At 37.1% G+C, this 24,431-nt stretch overlaps 3 protein-coding genes across 5 annotated transcripts in view; 2 read left to right on the top strand and 1 right to left on the bottom strand.

Annotated features, from left to right (window-relative positions):
• The window catches only part of LOC118264163 (ras-related protein Rac1), a 30,146-nt gene extending 26,768 nt beyond the window's left edge, over positions 1 to 3,378 (top strand). The window contains exon 6 of the mRNA XM_035576580.2: positions 596 to 3,378. The gene's annotated coding sequence lies outside the window, so the exon portion shown is untranslated. The remainder of the gene's footprint in view (positions 1 to 595) is intronic.
• Positions 3,379 to 4,974: 1,596 nt separating this feature from the next.
• LOC118264031 (dihydropyrimidine dehydrogenase [NADP(+)]) lies at positions 4,975 to 20,302 on the top strand. The gene is made up of 22 exons (XM_050705164.1): positions 4,975 to 5,162; positions 7,354 to 7,464; positions 8,412 to 8,582; positions 9,083 to 9,244; positions 9,941 to 10,128; positions 10,485 to 10,611; positions 10,994 to 11,144; positions 11,583 to 11,752; positions 12,273 to 12,350; positions 12,712 to 12,844; positions 13,350 to 13,537; positions 14,153 to 14,359; positions 14,940 to 15,104; positions 15,865 to 16,017; positions 16,558 to 16,678; positions 16,923 to 17,006; positions 17,627 to 17,805; positions 18,327 to 18,503; positions 18,677 to 18,922; positions 19,500 to 19,564; positions 19,898 to 19,990; positions 20,134 to 20,302. Exons 1-22 carry the CDS (start codon positions 5,121 to 5,123, stop codon positions 20,222 to 20,224), a joined length of 3,102 nt encoding a protein of 1,033 aa, XP_050561121.1. The 5' UTR covers positions 4,975 to 5,120; the 3' UTR covers positions 20,225 to 20,302.
• Positions 20,237 to 24,310, bottom strand: LOC118264033 (alpha-(1,3)-fucosyltransferase 10). 3 transcript variants are annotated; one of them, XM_035576352.2, is made up of 4 exons: positions 24,057 to 24,310; positions 23,800 to 23,873; positions 22,704 to 23,716; positions 20,237 to 22,113 (listed from the first exon to the last, which is right to left on the bottom strand). In XM_035576352.2, exon 4 carries the CDS (start codon positions 21,636 to 21,638, stop codon positions 20,283 to 20,285), a length of 1,356 nt encoding a protein of 451 aa, XP_035432245.2. In that variant the 5' UTR covers positions 21,639 to 22,113; positions 22,704 to 23,716; positions 23,800 to 23,873; positions 24,057 to 24,310; the 3' UTR covers positions 20,237 to 20,282. The 3 variants fall into 3 exon arrangements, with proteins under 3 accessions (XP_035432245.2, XP_035432246.2, XP_035432247.2); XM_035576353.2 differs by lacking the exon at positions 22,704 to 23,716 and having other exon boundaries at positions 20,237 to 22,652; XM_035576354.2 differs by lacking the exon at positions 22,704 to 23,716.
• Positions 24,311 to 24,431: the final 121 nt, after the last annotated feature.

Raw genomic sequence — 24,431 nt, 5'->3', positions numbered from 1 at the left:
GAGAAATTGAGTTTTCTTCACCCATTCGTTTACATTGTAGCCTTTGAACTAAACAACCACTTTATTATCTATGTAATATATGTACATGTATCATGTTATTGAAGTATAATAACACAATACATGTATATCAATATCAAACTTGGTCCATTAAGGGTTAATAATAGACTATAATGACAGTAATGGAGTTTCACTTTCAACCTTGAAATGTTGATATATGATTGTATATCATTAACTAAAAGGGATATTAATACTAAACAAATACTTTTATGGACATTTTGATTAATGGTTTCTAACATTTTAGTTTTATTTATTAACAGTAATTTGTAGTTTATTATACTAGTACTAAACATGATTATGAACACCCTTTAAGAATGTTCCGGCGCTGCGGACTACTTAGCGGGTTTACCGGGGCTCGGGCTCGAAAAGCAGGAGTAGGAACGGGGTGGTTTTTAGTCAGTAAGAGTTTGACACTCCCTCTCACCTCGCCCAAGGCGGGAGAAGTCATTGTATGATTTTCCTCCCTCAAAAAAGTGTGTTATTATGTAATTATAAAAAATATCATGTAATTAATATAGTAATGTTTGTTTGTCCACAGATAGCGTAGTACAGACGTGGATGCCAGTGTTTACAGCATAGCTTACAATAGAGCACCAACATCAGAATCAATGTGCTAAACACGAGCGCTGTAATCAAATGGACTGCAATAAATGCATACATAGATGTTAATTTCTACTGTTAAAGTACGCATTATTATAATATGTAACGTGGGTTGGTGTGAGTGAGCTCCGTACTATGTATATTGTATAACGCTTTTTATATCGACCGGATATCCCCGTCACTGGCAGTTTTAGGCTGTACAAAGTTTGTCCTTTGCCTACTCGTTCGCAGTTTATTGTCTATGGATTCTTTTTTCAAATTTTTTGTATCGGTAATACTGACGTGAATTTCTACCTCTAGCCACTGTTCGCCATTGGATATTTTTATTGTACATTGTTTGATTGTTTCACAAAGTAATCATACCACCGTCTGTCAGTGGCTGCAAGGTCCTATCCGAGTATAACTCATGTCTGGGTGCTTTGTCATAAACCTGACCGTTGCTATAACGAAAATGTTATTACATTCCTACATCTATGATATTCGGGTACAAAAATACTTGGTCGCATCTAAACGGTTGTTTAAAAAAATGGAATTGTTGAAATTTGTGTTTGCCAGAGATTATATTTTTCGATTTATTATTGCTTTTTATTTGTTTCCACATTGTTGTATCAATGTTTTACGGTCGAACCAAACTCGTATACATATTCGTCCTTATTACTTGCTGTTAAGGTTCAATTTGTGTACGAGTTATCGGCTAACTAGTGGCGTAATAAGTACAGCATTCGTTCGTAAGAAAATGTTTAATCATTAAAGTTTCGTATCATTGTATATTTAATTATTAAAACGTTATATGTACCTTTGTATGATGTAAACTGTATTTCGTTAATATGCTACGCAGTTTCCGGGATAAATTGACTTGGATGTGATTCGTAGGTTATAATGTCTTAAATAAGGGAACCCACTGTCCTGTACAAACGTATACCCGAGCACACAAACCTGCATTTACTAATTCAATAGTAACATTTAATAATATTCTATTAACTACTGAAGTCTGCTTTCATTGGAGTCAACTAGGAAATACTCGACCAATACGCCATCTAGCAGATAATAATAGCTGTTGCATTTTATCTAAACATCAACATTCAAATTTGAACCTGACGTGGACGGGTTAAGCTGTATATTGCAATGTTGCGATTTCTTTCTCTAAATTAGCTAAAAGCTTGAGAGTAAACGCGCCGCGTGAATGGTCAATACTTAGATACATATCGTTGGTAAAGTGTAGCTATGCTATCGTGACGTCATTGTGACGCTAGTGGCCATAGATTTGCGATTTTAGACCTTAGCTGAAAATAAAGTCTACTTTCAAATGTAATAAATCGAAGAACTATGGTTCCTAGCGCAGTTCTCAGTAAGCAACAAGATTGTATCGCAAACGTTTAGTCTTCTACGGCTAATGTGAAACCGCACAACTACTTTTAGCATTACCCGACCGGGTCGCGATGGTCAGTACTCAGTTGTTCAGACGTCTCGCCCGCCGACCTCCCCGACTCGGTCGCGTTACTGTCACGGGAGGCATTTTTCGCTGAAAATGTGATAAACGGGTTTAGGCTCTAATTGACTGTCTAGACATTTTTACTCGGCCTCTAGATGAGACGCTTTTTTTACCTTGTACGCCTAACTTCACAAATATCGTAGAGTCTACAGATCGTTTCTTTTAGTAAATAAAATGGCACTAAGTTAATTACTGTCTAAATCCACTCCTAAAATATAAATGTTTATAATAAGTGAAACAGTACACGTAAGTTTGTGTTTAAGTGTGCAATTGTTGTTGCTTGACACCGAACGCGGCACGCCGTATGTCTAGATGCCATACAGATTTATTTGTTTTAAAAAAAACTTCATTCAAATATGGTTTCGTTCTTTTCCAAATTCAAAAAGCTCGAACAATTGCACAGAACATCCCTAGCCGTAAGATTTTAATGTATGTATTGTTCAGATGCAAATATTTAGAAGAATCAGCATGTAAATAACGGTAATTTAGTATTAAATACAAAAATAAAAAACGCCATTTACTTTGGTGTAACATTTTTATACTAGATCCATTTTTGTTTCTTAATGTATGAACTATGAACATTGAACATTTTAACGCTAATTCAAAATTAATTTTACTAAGTAGGTTTTATGTATCTTTATCGTAATACGTTTATGGTTGAATGGACTAACTATATTATGTCTAGTTATAAAGTATATAATTTTAATAATAGGCCAACAATATAAGAAATGTGTTGAGGCAGCGACGGGACGAGATAAACAAACAAAATATTTTTAAACTGAAACAAATACGATAATAACATTATTTTGTGAAGAAAACTAAAGTATTTAGCAATATTTTTTCAACGGGTAAAGAGTGGAGGCGTTATATAGCCGATATATACATGTAATCTAAAATATACCTTGAGACGACTATATAAAGTATTGTTTAATTGTATGTCTGTTAGTCCAAATTTTTCTTATGTATGTTAGACGCGTTTATTTGTATCGATGTTGAGTTGTCACCTTGTTAGTCTATTTGTTGGGTATGTAGTCACTTTGCCATGTACTGCATTTGCTTTTCAAAGTACCAGCTTGTATAATATTATTTTTATACAAAATTGTATATGTATAGATATGCGCTGTGTCTATAATTCGATTGTATTGATAGTTAGATAACGCTGTCGAGTAATTCTTCCAAATATTGTAAAGCCTCTGAATAATTCAAAATATATTTATATTAACTGTTCATATTATTTGTTTTATTTATGTATTTATCCCTGTTATATGTACAAACCTACTTGTAGATTATGAAACATATCTGCCTATTAAGTTTTATGAGACTTCTTTTCTCTTCTAGCCTTCGACCTACACTTTACTTAGAGTACACAAGATTATGATTATTATTTATCTTAAAAAGCCTTCACTATTCAATTACCTACACCTTCCTCCAAAATCACTATCCATTGATAAAAACCTCATCCGAATTCATTCAGTAGTTTTTGAGTTTATCGCAAACAGACGCGGCGGGGGACTTTATTTAACAAAACATGAGAATAAAAATGATCTTACCTACATTATAACAACAAGTAAACATGGTTGACCAGTGACCTTATAAATAGCAATTGTCATATCGATAAAAGTTGTCGTCATATTTACAAATAACAATATTATAGAAAGATAATAATTACGCAACCTTGGTAACAGATGTCGTGAAAACCCAGAGGAAATTTAATATCTTAATTCATACAAGGTATAGAGATAAAAGTAAATATTCTTAAATTATATTTAAATATGCTGTTACTGAGGGATGATTAAATAAGATTTCTTTTAAGATAATGATATTTTCTGGCACTTATCTATGTTGGTATCGATAAATCTGTTAAGTACCTATATTATTTTACTATAGGTAACTTTTGTGAGACATCCTAAATTAATTATTATGTTATCGGCTTACTTTCGTAACTAGTTTCAAGCCATGCTTGAGGCTCATATTCATGAGCAAAATTCTAGACTGTCGCGCTGCTAATCTTATTACTCTATACTCTACTCAAAATATGTTATATTAACAATTCTTTTCTTTACTTGAAGATATAAAGCAGATGATAGTTCTGTATTTACTGACTACTTGCATTTCAATGTATTAAATAAATGCGCCCAAATAGGGTCATGTACTGTAATAGTAATACATATATATTTTATTTATACATTTTTAGGGCAACCAAGAACTTATACAAAAATTTAAACATCAACAAGAAACCAATTACAGGTTTCCACTTGTAGAAATAGAAAAAGTAACAGAATACTTAGATAAATAAACTAAAATATTAGCAAGCACTAAAATAACTATAATACCTACCTCTCTAGTAGGTATGTACATTGTGAAATAAATAAATAATGTCGATATTAGAATTATGTATAACATTGATGCGTGACGTTCTTGTGATTTTCGTGTGTTGCATCGAATATAAACGATTAAATTAAACAATGAAGTACAAAGTTCACAAGTTGCATTCAACATCAACAGCTAACAGCTGTGTTTCAAGGTCACTGCATGTTTTGCTAAAGTAAGCACTCATGCGCATCTTTTATAATATTACAAGAAGTAAATTCATACATTAATAAATACATACATATTATGTGCACGTGCTAATGTCTAGAAAGAGAGACAATCGCTATGAAAAATCACTAATGATTAAATAAATATTAGCTCTATATTCTAACTTTAAGTCTCCACTCTTGTTTGACCTTCCCCCCCACACATTAACAGGAATAAACAAACACGTTTGAGGAGGAAACAAGAGTTCAATGTAAACTGGTTTGTGTAAAGATAGTAATACACATAACGTTTTGTAATCAGTCGCTTGAGTGGCGCTGCCAGTGAGCAGTCCCCGTGCGTCTGTTGTAAAAAAAATTAAATACAAGTAAAATAAACGTGCTGTCTTCCCAAAAATTAACTTTACTTTTGAAAAAATAAAGTTAAAATTGGCAAAATGTCGAAAGTGCTTCTGAGTAAGGAGTTGCCTGATATTGAGGTTGGTGTTATTCGTTTTTTTTAATCTTTCGCTCGAAGATAAACTGTTACAAATGTTCGTATCGATATTGTGTCATAGTTATCTCATCGCTAAAGTAAATGAAGCGTTCTATTTGATTTACAACCCATTTTTTACCCATACATTACTAAACAACGAATTGTTTCATCACACGAATTGTTAAAAATATTTTCCTTGTCCTCTCTGTGTTTTATCTCCAATATATCTACACAAATAACTAATTCCGCCTACACAAAGAATCGTACGCAAGTACTTAAATGAGTGCATAAATAAATAACATAAACTTGTATGGCGAGTTTTAATTTACATTACAAAGTACACATTCAGTATTAGGTACGTTCAAATTGTTGTTTGCCGCCGAGGCCAAATTATTTAGGAACAATTTCATAGTATAGACTTTCTCTACGTTAGTTTTATATGTTCCTGAATTCATTACGATTATAGCATTAACATGGGCTAGGCTAAACTAACTGGGTATTTTTCGGTTTCACAATTCCTCAGTGGTAGCACGGAGTCTGGAATTGCGTCCAATATAATTATGGCAATTAGCTCACCCCCTATTACATGGGACTTATAACACAAAAGGTGAAAAGTGGGTGTACATTGTATAGCGGCATTACGTGTCATTATGTTCACCTCTGCCTACCCCTTCAGGGATAAAAGGCGTGACGATACGTTATAGTATTAACATTTTATTGATGTTTTTTTTATTGTACCTATGCCTATGTAACGCTTACCGGAAAATGCAGTTCTACAGTCATGACCAGTATGAGGAAATGACGAACAGCATTGGCGCGTTGCAAGCTCATTGTCCGCTTGTTGGCGTAATGAGTTAACGACTCGCAAATATGTAGGGCAAGACAATTTTTTGCTAAATGTTGAATGCATCGTTAGAATGTGGTAGCACTGCCTAAGTAAAGTAAATGGAAGAGGGAGAGGGTAGGCAGGGAATGCAGGTGTCTCTATGTAGAAAATCGAATTTGGTTATGATTGAGAGTCAAAGTCAATCTGTGAAATGTTCTGTAGTTAGGTACATGTTTCATTTCTATTAGCTGCGTACATGTGGGAAAATTGTGACGTAAGAGTAAGACGCAACATACAAAATATTGAAAGTAGGCGAAGGTTCTGACCGAGATATTGGGAGGTACCTACACACCTCTTTTTATCAAGCCGGGGAAATACATGATTAACTTCTATAGAGCAGCAATTTTATTTTTACTCTAGAATCTATTACTTTGTTAGATTAATTTATGTCCCTTCAGAATTTTTTAAGTAAAATAAAAATAACTTCTAATTTAAATCTTTTTAGTATTTTTTAAATCGAATAAAATATTCCATGTTCTATAAATAAATAAAAAATGAGTTAGTATGGCGCGTCAAAACGCGAGAATATTATGACGTCTTTAAGTTGGGCATTGGGCAGTGCTGAGGTCTCTTGGGAAGTCGATAACATAATCATTAATTTAGTATATCTCACGAAAGTTACAATAAGACTATACTATCGTTGAAGGACTCACACAACATAAGCTCCAAAATGTCACTCAGTTAATATACCCCAATAATAAGAACAGTTTCTTATTTTTAGATTATAATTTCGTATCAAACACAAGACAATGATAACGCGGTCCATCTGTTATTGTGTTCATGTCAAAAGGCTATCTTTGATGTGTGAGAAATATTCTCAAATATCTACGCATTTACATGTCTATCAAGGTCAAATCATATCATTCATAACAGGCAGGCGTCTGTTATAATCCTAAATCCCAAGGCCCTTGTATAATTACGGCCAAAATGTTGGTGCCTAACGGCGCATTCCAATAACCTACCGATCGGTAGATTTGCCTACCAGCGGTAGAATTTTGACATAAGCTCCATACAAAATGTGTCAAAATTCTACCGCTGGTAGGCAAATCTACCGATCGGTAGGTTATTGGAATGCGCCGTAAGACAATTGAAATTTCTTACTGTTTTTACCTGCCTTTGCCTATCGCTTTGGAAAAAAGAAAAAAAGGCAATACATAGGCTATCGAAATATTGTGGAAATAGGCAATAGGCTTCAGCCATCATGATCGTCCCATTGCAGAGTAAAGGCCTGCAGTAGCCTACTGGACTCCTTCCACTCCGCGCTGTTTAAAGCTTAAATATTTAGATTAATTTGTTGAAATATTTGTAGAACCTCCTAAGGCTCAATCCGACGACGAAGCCCTACACCAACTTGGTGCCTTCAGCCCAAACCAAGAGGAACAAGCAGCACTGGAAGAGGAACGAAGACAGAAAATGTACCGTAAGTAAATATTTCTTGTTTGTTAGTTGTCAAGTAACTGGCGCCACTGTCGTCTAATATCTTGTATGACATTACGAACATTGAAGCAGTTAAAAGTTAAACAAACAACAAACTATTTAGTTCTCTTTAAAATTAGTTAGTGATTACTTAGAGGCATTTCAGATATAAAATTAATAAATAAATTGCATTTATTTCAAGGCCTGTGGCCCATACTTATAAATTAAAAATTAAAGCTTTCACTAAGTATAAAATTAAATATTACAGGTCGAAATTAACAAACAAAAAAATTCAATGAAAGAATTTTGAAAATAGATTTAAAAGTCAAACAAATATAAATTATATTGTGTTCAATTTGTAACCAAATGCAGCATTATTATTGTATTATCTTCGCAAAGAACCATGCGCTATCTATGTCGCTCTAAAAAAACACAAACTCTTTAAAATGACCCTGTAATATTTTTTATATCATTTTACACATTGATAAAAGTGCAGTATCAGACAGTATCAAACATGAGTATGCAGTAGCAGACGCGTGCACTTATTTCTAGATAATAATATTGATATTCTAGGTACCTACTATTGTTTTTAATAAATGTTGTACGAAGTACTTATAGTAATAGAATACTCAAGATACGTGTAGATAAGTAGGTATGTAATACCGCAATACATACTTAGGTACTAAAGGTAGTTTAAGAAAATATACTTATAATTACATGCGTAATTAGATGTTAAATAGCTGTGCCATACCTACCATACAAAGATTACATAAAAAATAAGTAGACCGTTTTAGGTACGTGACTACTTTTTTAAATAATTTACCTATATGCCCTTTATTGAACTACAGAGACAGCGATATTTAAGTGCAACTTATCATTAAATAGCGTCTCAGTATCCAGCCGTTGCTTATTTATCATTTTAGTAACAAAGCCTAAAACAATTTGTTCCAGACATGTCCATCGTTGACGAAGAATTTCGACGACATCAAACATACGACGTTGTCGGAGCGCGGCGCGTTGAAGGAGGCCGCCCGATGCCTCAAGTGCGCAGACGCACCCTGTCAGAAATCCTGTCCTACGCAGATTGACGTCAAGAGCTTCATCAGCAGCATCGCTACTAAGGTTTGTTGGATTGAATTAAAGATAGAATAATTATAAAAATGCTGTGTTCAGTCACCAGTAGGTCAAATTCCTTTATTAGATTTTCAACTTTATTGTTTTGATATAAAGTCGAAAATGATCTGATCTCATTACATAAGATCTCTTCTTCGATTTTTCATAAGATTCTTGGCAAGAAGCATGCCTGGTATTTACTGTAGCTTTGAAGTGTTTAGGTCAGTACCTAAGTTTTTCCCATAAGGTCACAGCCTGATAGCGAATTTCCAAATTATAAATTATTAACTTACTACCAATGTGTAAAAATACTATCATTAGAACTTAAAACGGGATATTTACCATGTTTATTAATTTTTGTGAGTTTCCGATATTTCGGCACTGTTGCAAGCGCCATGATTTAGTTCATCCGTGATCTCTCTAATGATATTACTAGTGACCATGTCAGTTTAAAAACTTGTAAAAATACTGAATTCTTATATTAATAAAAGTTTACAATTCCTTTCCAGAACTACTATGGAGCAGCCAAAGCGATTCTGTCGGACAATCCGTTGGGACTGACATGTGGTATGGTGTGTCCCACTAGCGACCTCTGTGTCGGCGGATGTAACCTCCACGCTACTGAAGAAGGGGCCATCAACATCGGTGGACTGCAGCATTTTGCTGTTGATGTAAGTAGAAATGGTAGGAACGCACTACAAATTCACTGGTAAACTCTAACTTAAGTCCACTTTTATTTACTTATTTATGTGTGTATCTTATGTATAACAACTCACCTCACGTTACTGTTTGACGAAGGAACTCGACTAGTTTAAAGCCACGCTAGGGACCGATTACCGGGGCTCCGGCTCGAAGAGCAGAAGTAGGGACGGGGAGGTTTTTAATCAGTAAGAGTCTTATACTGCCTTTCGCCTCGTTCGAGGTGGGAAAAGTCATTGGATGATTTCTCCTTCTCAAAAAAGAAAAATATACACAACGTGGCGTCACAAGGCGTTTGTGTGACACGCAATGCTGCTCATGAATATGAGACATGAGCCCCTAGCGTTGTTTGAACCTAATCGAGTATCCTTGTCAAACAGAGAACTTTTTTTTTTTTTAACGTTGCCTCACATTAGGATTTTCTCCTGTGTCGTGGGTGCGTTTACAAACATACAAGTTCACACATACACATGACACCCAGACCCGGAACAACAATCTGTGGATCACACAAAGAGTTGTTCCGTGCGGGAATCGAACCCGCGACACATTGCATGGCAGCCAGTTGCCCAGCCACCGCGCCAACTGTGCAGTCAAAAACTAGTTAAACATAATAAATGTAATTTAATATGTCTCACGACAGTTCTATAATTCAATCCACATAATTTCAGGTATTCATGAAGATGGGTATCCCTCAAACGTTGGATCCTAAGACCAAGCCTCTCCCCAAAGGTGGTGACCAGAAGATTGCCTTAGTTGGAGGTGGACCTGCCAGTATCAGCTGCGCCTGTTTCTTGGCCAGGCTTGGTTATAAGAACATTACTGTTTATGAGAAGGAACAGTATTTGGGTGGATTGAGGTTTGTCTTATTATATTAGTAGGTTAAATTGTATTAGCGATTATAAAAAATCGCCCTACACTAGGATTTTCTTTTGTGTCGTGGATGCGTTTACAAACATACAATTTCACATACACATGGTACCCAGACCGAAATAAAAATTTGTGGATCACACAAAGAGTTGCTCCGTGTTCATTTGACTGCACCTGACGTGCAATCAAATATTGTAGAAAACATTCTTGAAGAATATTATTATTTACTGTGCTGTAGCCCTATGTATTTTCCTCTTTCAAATATCACCAATACTCTCACTTTTCTTTATTATCCCTTTACAAAAACGCTACAAAATTTATTTCATATTGGCAATAATATTCCAGTTCATCAGAAATCCCGCAGTACCGTCTGCCATACGACGTGGTGCAGTTCGAAGTGGACCTCGTGAAGAACTTGGGAGTCAAGTTCGAGACCGGCAGGAAACTGTCCACGCAGGATATTACTGTTAAGGTGGGTATATGGCGAACGTATTTATTAACGTGAAATACTTTTTTATGGTATAAGTCGGTAAACGAGCAGACGGAACACCTGATGGTAAGCAATCGCCGCCACCTATGGACACCTGAAACGCCAGAGGCATTACAAGTGCGTTGCCGGCCTTTTGGGAGTCACGTCGGTTTTCAGTGAGCCCGTCATGTCACTCCGGTCGACCGGACCGTCGTGCCGAAGAATTAACTTTTTATCTATTTAGTTTAAAAGTTAAAATGTTTGGTGGTTTCTGAAATTCTTGCTTTGACAACAAACCTAAGAAAAAAAATGAAAATTTTGGTGTTTGTAATTTATTTTAATGATGTTAATTCTATTTATAATTTGAGCTCTTTTACTGTTATAGGGTCTTCTAGAGGATGGCCACGCAGCTGTATTCTTGGGCATCGGTCTACCAGAGCCAAAAAGCATTCCAATTTTCAAAGGCTTGAACCAGGAGATGGGCTTCTATACTAGCAAAGACTTTTTACCCCTCGTGTCTAAGGGAAGCAAGAGAGGTACATAATATATTATTTACTTGGCTATTGACAACTTTGCAAAATATAGACTATAATTACCATAAGCTTGATATGTTGTTAACATTGCTGTTAACCACGAGAATAACGTTTAAGTTTGGCAAAAAGCCTTCTGCGGTATAAACTATTGAAGGTAGGTCAAGTAATCTGTACTTACCATATTATAAGATTTTGAGTTTGCATTATCTGGAGGTCCAATCATGTTCTCTCTCTCTCTCTCTCTCTCTCTCTCTTTCTCTCTCTCTCTCTCTCTCTCTCTCTCTCTCTCTTTCACTCTCTCTCTCTCTCTCTCTCTCTCTCTCTCTCTCTCTCTCTCTCTCTCTCTCTCTCTCTCTCTCTCTCTCTCTTTCACTCTCTCTCTCTCTCTCTTTCTTTCATGAATCATTCTCTTTGCTTTAATGTATATTTTTCTTTTTAAAGGACTATGCGCCTGCAAGTCCCCTCTACCATCGTTACACGGTAACGTGATAGTACTGGGTGCGGGCGACACTGCCTTCGACTGCGCCACGTCGGCACTGCGCTGCGGCGCCAGGAGAGTCTACGTCGTGTTCAGGAAGGGAGTCACCAACATCAGAGCTGTTCCTGAAGAGGTAATACTGATCTTGTTTCTTTTATGGGAAATGTGGACAAACGTATTACTTGATGGTAAGCAACCAGTAGCCTAAGGGTACTTATATCTGAGGGTCATATCTGACGAAACATGCGTCGTGTATTATTGGTCACGTAACGCCAGAACAGATGAATGCATAGAAAAGAACTTGACCGTTCACACTCGATCGATGATACGTTAATACGACCGATGATATGCTCGGCGTATTTTACGTCAGATGTCAGATATGAACCGACCCTTTGCTTTACGTTTTAAGTACGCTCTGATTGGTTGGTTAATTCGAGTCGGTCAATCAGAGTGCCGAACGCGGTACAGGTCAGCGTTACTTACCTGTAACACCCGCAACACCAGTGCGTTGCCGTCATTTGAAGTGGAAGAGGGATCTGGCCTCCGGTAACCTCATTCACTTACATGGCGAAACGCCACGCCGGGTTTTAGTTAAGTATTCTATAAATAACTCGCTGTTTTTGTTAACAAAACAATTTTATCTATTCTTTAAGGTCGACTTAGCAAAAGAGGAGAAATGCGAGTTCGTGCCGTTTATGTCGCCGAGAGAAGTTATCGTGAAGAATGGAAAGGTAAGCTCCTTTCTTAATTTCTAACTAAATTATTCAAAATCTGTGAAATTTCTCAAGTGACTCTTGATCAATCGTATGTAGGATTTTCACTGTCACCTATAGTTTTCACAGCCTTTAGTAACCCTTTTTTAGAAAAAGAAAAGCAACTTCAACCTCCCAAAAATCCGGAGCTGCGAACTGCCTAGCGGGTTACCGGGCTTCCGGCTCGAAAAGCAGGAGTAGGAACGGGGTGGTTTTTAGTTAGTAAGACTCTGACACTCCCTCTCACCTCACCCAAGAGAAATCATTGAATGATTTTCCCCCCGCAAAAAAGCCTCCCAAAAATATGCAATAGTTTTAAATAACTCCTTTATATTTCCAGATTGCAGCGCTAAAGATGTGTCGTACAGAACAGTTGGACAGCGGAGAATGGATAGAGGACGAGGACCAGGTCATGCAGCTGAAAGCCAACTTCATCATCTCTGCTTTTGGCTCCGGACTTTATGAGGCTGATGGTAAGAGGTTTTATCCCATCTCTAGGTGCTTATGTGATTGTAACTAAATCGCTATGTATTGTTTGGGTGCTATATTCCTCTACTTGCGGTAATATTTAACTTAAAAAATTTCACCTTATTTGTAGAGTTCTCTTTTTATGGTATAAGGCGGTAAACGTGCAGACGGATCACCTAATGGTAAGCAAACGCCGGCGCCTATGGACACCCGAAATATCAGAGACGTTACAAGTGCGTTGCCGGCCTTTTGGGGATTAGGAATTCAAGGGTTGTTGGGGAATCGGAGATTGGGAAGGGGGTAATTGGGTAGTTGGTTTCAATTTCTGGTTTGGATGAATTACTTACTAAATGATGTGATTCAATTTTCGCAAATTCTTGTTTAGTATTGGCTTACAGTCAGGTGTATAGCATTTGGTAAAATAACTAACATAAAGTAACTGACATGTAATGTTTATGCTACCACAAAAATTCTTCAAACGTTGATCTCATGTCATCTCCTAATCCCTAGTGAAAGACGCGATGCAAGGAGTTGCCCTGAACCGGTGGGGCTTACCAGAGGTGGATGAGAACACCATGCAGAGTAGGAGCAACCCGAAGGTGTTTGTGGGGGGAGACCTCGCCGGAGTCGCCGAGACCACGGTCGAGTCTGTCAATGATGGCAAGACGGCGGCTTGGTATATGCACTGCTATTTGCAGGTTAGTTTTTGATTATATTAGCATGTTTCTTTATGTCTCTATTGCCCGAATACTGAAATGCTACTCAATCTTAAGTTGTACTTAAATATCGTGCTGTCTTTGTCATTTTATAAAGAATTGATAGGGAAAGAACTAGTTTTGAGAGCGTCTTAAAATTGAGTAGCGTTTGAGTATTCGGACATATAGGTACCTTTCTTAAGACTTTTGGCGAAAACTGATTGTGAGGGAAAACCTTACTTAAAACTATCCAGTTTTTAGTATCCTCACAACCAGTCTTGATCTAAATAGACCATTCTTGGTGCCTTCATTGTGCAACGCCTGTTACTGCCACGGGGTGTGATGACTACCTGCGGACTACCTAGCGGGTTTACCGGGGCTCCGGCTCGAAAAGCAGGAGTAGGAACATGGTTTTTAATCACACTCCCTCAGTTCAAATCTAATACTCCCTCTCCCCTCGCCCAAGACGACATTGAATGATTTTCCCCCTCAAAAAAGAAACACGGGGTTGTGATGACTAATGCTAAAACCTTTACCACGTGATAAGAGATCTTTGCTCAGCAGATAACTAAAGCCAAAAAGTAACTCCCTATCAATTTATTCTACCTTCCTTTCCAGGGTCTACCATTCACATCTCCAATAGAGCTGCCAAAGTTCCACTGCGCCATAGATGACGTGGACCTATCAGTAGAAGTGTGCGGCATTAAGTTCGAGAATCCGTTCGGTCTGGCGAGTGCACCGCCTACTACTAGTACCGCTATGATTCGCAGGGCTTTTGAGCAGGGCTGGGGATTCGCTGTTACTAAAACATTTGGATTGGATAAGGTAAAATTTCACTATAACTTTCGTGAGACATACTAAATTAATTATTATGTTATCGGCTTACTCACGTAACTGTTGAACTCATGAATATGAGCCTCTAGCGTGGCTTGAAACTAGTAGAATTCCTTGTCAAACAGGTACGTGAGTAAGCCGATAGCATAATAATTAATTTAGGTCAGATTTCATTAAGAATTATGACCATCATCATCACGCATGGCATTTTTATGAGATAAAACGGCAAACAGACGGATCATCTGATGGTAAGCAATCGGTGCCGCCTATGGATATCCGCAACACCAGCGGAGTTACAAGTGTGTTGCCTGCCTTTTGGGGGTTAACGATCTAAAGACATAAATCAGAAAGAAGAAAAGATTTGGAGATTGTGCCTTAGGTAATCTTATTCTCACGTCGAAACACAACGTCAACGTTGTTCTACGCCAGTTTTCTATGAGGCCGTATCACTTTGCAGCACTGGTTAAGCCGGCCCATTCTTGCCGAAACATGGCTCTTCTATGTAAAAGTTTTTATGTATTTTAAGCACATACTTTGATTTTTACTGGAGTATCTTTTATTTCAATCACAGGACCTAGTAACGAACGTATCCCCGCGCATAGTCCGCGGCGTGACGTCGGGCGAGCAGTACGGGCCGGGCCAGGGCGCCTTCCTCAACATCGAGCTCATCTCCGAGAAGTGCGCCGCCTACTGGTGCCAGAGCATCACTGAACTCAAGCGCGACTTCCCGCATAAGGTCAGTATTTTTTTTTTTTAAACGTTGCCCCACACTAGGGTTTTCTCCTGTGTCGTGGGTGCGTTTACAAACATACAAGTTCACATACACATGACACCCAGACCCGAAACAACAATTTGTGGATCACACAAAGAGTTGCTCCGTGCGGGAATCGAACCCGCTACCCGTTGCGCGGCAGCCAGTTGCCCAGCCACCGCACCAACCGTGCAGCCATTATTTATTATTGGACATTTTTAGCATACTGTAGGGTTTAGTAAGGCAACGAACACTAATGTAAGCGTTGCTTATATAACCTAGTGAATAAATGCTTTAAGTGAATACCATCTATCATTATACACAGCACCTAAAATACATTTGTCACCACTCTCTACGCAGGTGTCTTAAGAGCCGACTGAGAGGGCTTTTCCACGAAAGATGAGCTAAGCTACGTTTCTGTGGATGCGTTTGGCTTCCACCAATCTTATTCATTGTTACACCTATTCACATACATAGCTCAGCATTGGTGGAAACTGACTCAGCTAAGTTATGTTTTTATATGGAAAGATGCTATGAAGGCTTGCTATAGATATGTGCCATGGATGGCTTCCCTACTATCGATACATCGCATACTCGAGCCGCGCATCTTTCTCGCACAGCTACATATCTTAGTATCGGTGGAAATGGTCACGTAGTTTGACAGCTTACCTATAATATCTTCGAAACACATCTTTGGAGAAAAGCACCCTAAAGGTCTTTTATCTTGATGTTGTTATGTTTCCAGGTGGTAATAGCATCAATAATGTGTTCGTACAACGAGGAGGATTGGACGGAACTGGCTCAGATGGCGGAGAAGTCAGGAGCTGATGCACTGGAGCTCAACCTGTCGTGTCCGCACGGGATGGGGGAGTCTGGCATGGGACTCGCTTGTGGACAGGTTAGATATCATAATGATCATAGTTAACTACGGTAAAACGGGGTGAATAGAAATCGAGGGGATAATAGATGTTAGGACATTTTGCTAACATTTTGTAGTGTGTGTGACACCTCGCTCCTATAAGTAGAGTAAGTTAGTCGTATAAGGGAGTCAATTAAAGGTATTCATAGCATCAACACGTCACCTTATTACGCTCCCGAAGCCACGTCATTGCATTCACCCCGTTCCTGTATCTATTCACCCTTCGATTTCTATTCACCCCGTTTAACGGTATCATATGTGTCACAGATATGTAGACATATAAGTACAGTTTCTGTTTTTTTGTCATATTACTTTGAAGGTTCGCGTCCCATCTCATATCACCATTTTTTATTTTTCTGACACTTGAAACTGCTGCAAACGAGCAACATGAGGCTTTTATTAAACTGTAAACACTAGAAAATTTCAGTTCCAATACTTTTAAAACACTTTGATATGAGTTTTATTAGTTGAGATACCATTGTATAAAAATAAACCTGAATTGTTATGTCATCTCTACAGGACCCAGTATTGGTGAAGGGAATATCGCAATGGGTGAGGAAAGCCATCAAAATCCCGTTCTTCGTGAAACTGACGCCCAACATCACCGACATCGTCAGTATCGCTACAGCTGCTTATGAAGGTACGAACGATCCCTTATAATATCAGTGTCCTAATATCTTAACATTTTCCCTCTATTAGACACCATCCTAAACTCTCGTAGTTTAATTTTAGGGTATGATTTCGCTTGGCTACAGATTCTCTTTTAACGCAAGAGTCCAAACTTTTAAACGTAATTTTATTATGAACCTTCTTGCGTCTAAATAAGAACGTTTGAATATTTAATTAATTTATTTAAACGCATAATATGATAATGTTGATTACAGGCGGTGCGAGCGGTGTATCAGCCATCAACACGGTGTCTGGCCTCATGTCGGTCCGACCTGACGCCACTCCGTGGCCAGCTGTCGGTATGTTTATTATTTGCTATATCTGCTTGATTATTTGGAATTTATAATTCATCACTTAGGAAGAGGTGGAGCAGGAGACGAGGTGTTGCCAGTTGCCATAATTCTCTCGCTTCTTAGGTTTGAGGATCGCAGTTTAGGACATCGAAGTTATTTTTTTGGAATACTACGACCCTTAGGACGTCCGTTCCATTGAATCCTGTCTCAGCCTTTTGGTTGCGACCCAGCAAACTGCACCAAAGTACGTGATTGTAGTGGTAATACATACTTTCAGAAAATTTTAATCCTGAACAGGCTTAATTAATTTAGTCCATTATTTTTTATGACAGTATACGAGCAGACGTATCACCTGATGGTAAACAATCGCCGCCGTCCATGGACACTTGAAACACCAGAGGCGTTAGAAGTGCGTTGCCAGCTTTTTGGGGGTTAGGAATTTAAGGGTTCGGGAATTGTGGATTGGGAAGGGGAGAATTGGGAACTCACACAACGAAACATAACGCAAGCGTTGTTTCACGTCGGTTTTCTGTGAGGCCGTGGTATCACTCCGGGCGAGCCGGCCCATTCGTGCCGAAGCACGGCTCTCCCACACTTGGTTTTATTAATGTAGAAAACTTCACCAGGTGTGGAGAAGCACACGACATACGGCGGAGTGTCGGGTAACGCGACCCGTCCGATGGGGCTGCGCGCCGTGTCGGCCATCGGGAACAAGTTGCCCGGCTTCCCCATACTCGGCATCGGCGGCATCGACTCCGCCGACTCCGCGCTACAGTTCATCATGTGCGGGGCGCCCGTTGTACAGGTGAGGCGGTTCATATTATTCAAGTTCCACTAAACCATATATTGAATACCTACAACTTCCACTAAACCATAATATGGTTACCAATATATTATATTGAATACCTACTTACTTTTAGCAAGTTGTGTTGTTTTCTTGCTTCCACTTGTTTCGCAAGATCTTGGAGACAAACCTACAGCTAAATTTCACACAATTCCAGACGTTAGGCTGATATATGACTAATATTTTTCAAAAACAACCCAATATTTAGTTTTTCTGGATTTGCTTGATTTATGCATCTACTATTGGTTTGTCTCTGCATCAAGCAAAGATTTGGTTCGTAGAGAATGCCTACGGCATTAAGCCCGCCTTGTGTACGCATTTATGTGCATTTAGAGCTGAATAAATAAACAAACATATTGACTTCCACTTTGACAGAACTGAGTATCCAACCCAAAAACTTAACAGTCCAACTTATAAATAATCATTCAATCACCAAAATAGACACTGTTGGAAATATAAAACTGTTTACTACCTACTTCCAGATTTGCAGTGCGATCCAAAACCAGGACTTCACAGTAGTAGAAGACTACATAACAGGGCTGAAGGCGTTGCTTTACTTGAGGTCTAAAGGCCTAGACGGATGGATGGGTCAGTCACCGCCCATCTTCAAACACCAGAAGGGCAAACCCGTTCAAACATTGTACGACGAAAATGGCAAGGTAATTTGAACCTTATGTTTATTATTTTAGGGTTTATTTTTAGTTACTTACCTACTGCAAATTGAACCATAATTGTATAAACGAAAAGTTAATTATAAAAATCTTAATAAAATCTTATTCCTATAACAATAAAGTACATTATTTAATGACTAAATCACTTTCAAATATTCCAGGTACTAGCCCATTTCGGCCCATACAGCAAAAAGCGCGAAGAGTTACTCCACGAAGCTAGACTAAAAGCAGATTTATTGGGTGACAATAAGGTTCAAAGTTACGTGGCAAATGGTGTAGCTAACGGTCATGAGGAGGCGAAGGGGAGTGTGCCTAGGATAAAGGATGTACTGGGCGAAGCGTTGCCCAGGGTTGGCACTTACAAGCATTTGGACAATACCAAGCAAGTCGTCGCTCTTATTGATGACGTAAGTCGTTTCAGTTCACTTAGTTTTAGTACCAAGTCCATTGTCTCGTTGCTCGAGTGGTCGTGGCGACTACCGGGCAAAGGGGCTCAGGTTTGATTCCCAGGTCATAGCATAGCTAAGCTCTTTTCGTTTTTTCGAAAATTTCTCAATAGTAGCACAAAGTCTGGAATTGTGCCCAGTATATGGCAATAGGCTCACCAGCTTTACATGGGATTTATAACATAAATGGTGAAAAGTTGGCGTTTATTGTACAGTGCCGTAATGTGCACCTGCCATCTGCCTACCCTTTTGGGGATAAAAGGCGTAAAGTCCACTACTGGACCATGAACCTCTTCTACAAAATTGATTTATCAGAAATAACTATTGCCTGATTTCTGTCAAATATGTAGTCTTCGGAATATGTAATTATATTGTGAATCGAACAATTATTTCTGTTGCGGTAAACGAACTCGCCACAACTGCAATTGCTGTTACTCAAATATGTAATAGTTTGTCTATGTGTGCAGGAATAATAATATCTTATGAATGTGTACACCATATTTTTATAATTTCTGATTTAAAGTAATATTTATTTCAGGACATGTGCATAAACTGCGGTAAATGCTACATGGCTTGCGCCGACTCCGGGTACCAAGCGATCGAGTGAGTATTTCTCATTATTCAATCAAAGTTAAGCATATTTAGTACCATTCGGCACACGAAGGGTTAAATGGACCTAATAATGTATCTGATCATACGACCATCGAAGAAGGCCTTAGTTAAGCCTTATAAAGGGAAGAGACAATAGTGATTAGTGATTGCAGTATAGGCAGGACATTATCAATAGTTGTTTCCTGTGGCGATAAGAGGATAATCAAATCCATTTTCGAAAAACCCAACAATACCTTTCTACCCCGGACTGTTTTATCAACAGTTGCTGTTGGAAATCATTATTACCTAATTATTATCTTCTAATGTGTTTTGTATTATTCACAGCTTCGATCCTGAGACCCACATACCGCATGTGACAGACGACTGCACTGGTTGCACCCTCTGTCTGTCTGTATGTCCCATCATCGATTGTATATCGTGAGTACTTTTTTCATGTTGTAGTAAAATAGATCTTAAGACCTAAGTGTTAAGATTTATAATCGTTTGATGTTATGTAAGTCTTGAATGAAGTTAGATGTTAATAACATGATTGATTGATTTTAACGTGTTTTGTGTTCCAGGATGGTCCCCAAAACAATACCTCATGTCATCAAGAGGGGTATCCGCTACGACATCCTTCCAGTCTCACCTCTAGACGGTGTTTGCCAATAATAAACAATACAATTTATATCAAAATGTATATTTACGAAATAAAAACAATACAAAAATATCAATAATATCCATTAATAACTCTTTCGTATATACTTTCGGCACTACTTTTGGCATATTCCCAAGAGTACACCCAAGTATTATCAGGATTTACCTTTAAAGTTAAGGCTGACAGTGGCTTAGGACAATCATAGTGACTCTTATTCACAATATGTACTCCTATCTGACCATTAATTTTATCATGCAATCTCTCGCAAATAAAACATTCGAATTTATCTATAATTTTCACACCATCGTACTGATAAGGTCTAAAGCTATGCTCATCCAATAATCTCTGATTTGTAATCAACTGTTTCGTCTTATGTTCTAAATATTCTTCGTACAACCTATCATTGTGGAGTAATACCTGAATGTGTTCAAACATTTTCTTTGGTGTAGGGTAATCCTCTAATAATATCGCAGACTTTTTATTTGGTAACCAATCTTTGATAGTTGGGGAACCGAAATATATTGGGACGGAACCTACTTTGATGGCACGCCAAAACTTTTCAGTCACGTAATCGTTGCAAGCGCCGTTCTCTATAGCTATCACAAATTTGTACCTCGCAATAAACGCTAAAAATTCATCTTCATTCAAATTATTCAAGTAGTCATCCTTGAATTTCGGTGGCATTTGTTTATTATTCAAACAGCTGCCGTAAGAATCGACTTTTATCAACTTCATTAGTTCTTTAACATATGCATCTCTCTCTGTAGATGTTTCACAATCACTTTGCAAGTACATAATTGGGGCAATCTCATTCAATAATTCATTCTTCTTGCTAGTCTCTATAAAGTACTTCTTGCTTCTTATGTCCTCAAAGGAGTCTATATGTTGCAATGGATAAGGCACATCACTGAATCTACTAAATGTAGCAGAAAAGTTAAACAAACTTAACGCCTTTTCATGTAACAATTCCTCCACATTTCTTGGGGATTCCTCATGAAATAATCCCCAGATTATATCTTTAGGCTCTCTTGGTAATGGGAGATTCTTAAAATCCAATGTACTTGCATAGAATATGTATGCTCCTACATTGTAATATAGCTGCATAGCCTTGTCATTTTTACCATAAATGTTACATTTTACTCCATTGGAGCAATATTTGATACTTGATACACCATGGAAGTCCATGTTCCACCAGACTATTACAGGATACTTGGAATCTATTTTAGTTTCACTTACAGAATTCACATCACTATATGTCCAAAGTGTAACAAGAAAGAACACTGTAAAAATACACACAAACCACAGTAACACACGCAGCTTCACTCTCATAATTTTGTTCAATAAAATTGCTAACATTTGTAAAGTGTAAAAATCAATAGTCCATGTGCAGTGTTTTACTCTTTTCCACTTTATTTGATAATGGCACATTGGTTACCCTTCTTTATCATAATTTGTTATACACCCACACCCACACATTTGTAGAAACTACAGGATGTAGCTGGCCAACATTATCAGTACTTGTAGTCTTATCCATAATGTTAAAATGTTAAAATAATACAATAGTAAAGATAACAAAAATTTTAATTTACAATCAAAAAGTTATGCCTCTCTCTTGACGCATGTAGAATAAATCCAAAGAGAATGCTATTATTAAATCTGCATAAAACAATCCATATAAGGCTCCTATCAGTTTACCAATAATAAATAGATTAATGAATGCCAATACAGTGAAAAATAGCTCAATGACGACGTAATAAAACTCTGCCTCATATTGTACTTGGTCCACAATATAGAGCACCATTAAGAGTGTGGAGCAAACGACAGTGGGTCCCGCCACCAAGCAATGTAACAGGTCCAGAGGCTCGACAACGTGAGGCAGTATATTGAGGAGCAGTGCCACTACCTAAAAGTAAGAGACGGACCCACTTGTAAACTTGTAGATAACTAATCTAATAACAAAAATATCACAAAATGGGTATTATTGCACTTCTAGTATTAAGCTCTAATCAATTGTATAAACCTGTTACTGTTAGATGAGAGGTGTCATTTCAAAGCTCAAAACTACTCAATAATACGAATTGACATGCTTTCTAAAGCATTTTATTCAGCTTTTAACATTCAATCATTTCCGAGTAATGCAAATCCTCTCTCTTTGACGACCAAGAACAGATCTATGCTCAGTGCAATGAGTAGGTGACAATAGAATAGGCCGTATAGTGTGCCGGAGGGGCTACTGTATACCACTACAATCATAAATGCAAGTAAATTGAAGAATATTTGTAATATCAAGTATAGTTGTTCAGCCAGATCATGCACTTGGTCCACTAAGTATAGCACGGCGAACACAATCGCCAAGACGAGGGTCGGAGCAACGGCCAGGCAGTGAAAGATGACAGGCTCCGTCATAACAAACGGGATTATCATGAGGACCAGTGATATAACCTAAAAGTAACAATTTTCATGACACTCTTGCCTTCATGTTTTGTGACTTACCTATTTATTGAAGCGAAATTATTTAGTGATCCTTAATTTTAGATTTTTTTTTATATCATATATTATTTTTATAGTGCATTTTTACGCTGTTGTAGTACATTTTGTATACAAAACAAAACCACTGTGGCTCTAATTATTCGTTTGCAAGTGCAACGAAAACGAAACATAGATCATATTACTATGTTTAATTTGAAGTGCAAAAACATTAATGATCTTCACATTACTTATACAGTACTCATCATTTGTATTTGCAGCTAAAAACTATTTCACTGCACATTATACAGTGTTGTTATTATTTTGGCAAAAGTCATATGATTATGACAGGTGACACAGAGTGATAAAGTGATAGAGTGACCCAGTGACATAAAAGTTGTGTGTGATCGGTTGTCGTGTTAGTGTGACAGTAGTACTTTTTTTTTATTTAGGGTTGTCTAATCATAAGAGTGTCAGTGATTCTTTATCTCGTGTGATTGATAACAGATATTCAGATTACAAATAAAAGTTTAAGGTCCTAGGGTAGTATACTTTATAAATATTATTCTAATTCATATAACACAAAATAAAATGGCTTTTCACCATTATTAGGTTTAATCAAAAGACATTTATTCATTCATTCAATATTATATTAAAATACTATTTCTGCCTGGTACACGTAAGACTGATTACTTTATAAATTATTATTATGCACAACTAAAAGTACATCCTCTTTCATTAGCAATCAGAAACAAATCAAGTGTTAATGCACACAATAATGCAAAATAAAATACTCCATAAATTAACCATAGCCAAACTCTAACAAGATTTAATAAAAAACATTGAATGAAAGCACCAAAGGTAAACAAAATTTGAAAAAACAAATACATTTTTTCCATAAATAATGGCACTTTTCTTCGTAAATACAAGATTATAAATAATAGTGATATTACTAGTGTAGGGCCAGTTGCTATGCAGTACATATGCCCATGTGGTTTTGGCATTATTAACGGTAATAGTAAAATTACAAGTGAAATCACCTACAAGGAATAAAAGTGTAACGAGTATAAAGAAAATAATAAAATAAATTGTAAAATATTAATTGATTTAGTAATATACTTACGAATTCAACGAGTTTCATTATAAAAATATTATATCTTATTAATTCATTCCATTTTTTGTCGACTGGGACCGAGTCTGTAAAAGAGTAACGGTGGAATATTAGAAAAAAAAACAGGTAGAGGATGTAGGTACCTAGTATTCATTCAATCTATTCTGAAATATCCCAATATTAATTACGTCATGACACTACAACTAAAAATTAAGTCTGAGTATTTAAGCAATTATTTTAGATAAAACTTGGTTGGACAGCATTATTACCATTTATTATCATATCCGACATTTTCGAGTAGTATTATATGTCCTTTGTCCTTTTGAAATAATTATATCAATAGGTAAATTGTTAATTGTACAGGTTTAACAGTGAATGTTGATGAAAATCATATTTACAAAAATAAATTATTATAAAATAAACCTTTCTAAACAATATTTACGAAAATATGATAGACGTTTGTCAAATGCAATTTCTTTTATAAATTCAAGATGCCATTTTGGTCAGAAATTTATAAAATTCTTCCAGTGCCCTGAGGTTTTATATAAGTATGCTAAATAAATCTTCTTCAACATTTGTCTGCTAGGTAACACTCGTAGCGACTTGTCCCTCATAAATGGTAGAATTTGTAATTTTGTTAACTG

This window comes from Spodoptera frugiperda, chromosome 26 (assembly GCF_023101765.2).
Source record: "Spodoptera frugiperda isolate SF20-4 chromosome 26, AGI-APGP_CSIRO_Sfru_2.0, whole genome shotgun sequence".
Taxonomy (NCBI): Eukaryota; Metazoa; Arthropoda; class Insecta; order Lepidoptera; family Noctuidae; genus Spodoptera; species Spodoptera frugiperda.
Note: the sequence above shows the minus strand (reverse complement) of the source record. Positions and strands in the feature narration are given on the sequence as shown.

What these genes read in the sequence shown, in the direction of transcription:
- LOC118264031 (XM_050705164.1), top strand. Translation starts at nt 5,121, where the DNA reads ATGTCGAAAGTGCTTCTGAGTAAGGAGTTGCCTGATATTGAG. An exon ending in AGGAGTTGCCTGATATTGAG is followed by an intron (nt 5,163 to 7,353) that starts GTTGGTGTTATT and finishes AAATATTTGTAG; the next exon opens with AACCTCCTAAGGCTCAATCC. An exon ending in TGTACGACGAAAATGGCAAG is followed by an intron (nt 18,504 to 18,676) that starts GTAATTTGAACC and finishes CAAATATTCCAG; the next exon opens with GTACTAGCCCATTTCGGCCC.
- LOC118264033 (XM_035576352.2), bottom strand. Translation starts at nt 21,638, where the DNA reads ATGTGCCATTATCAAATAAAGTGGAAAAGAGTAAAACACTGCACATGG.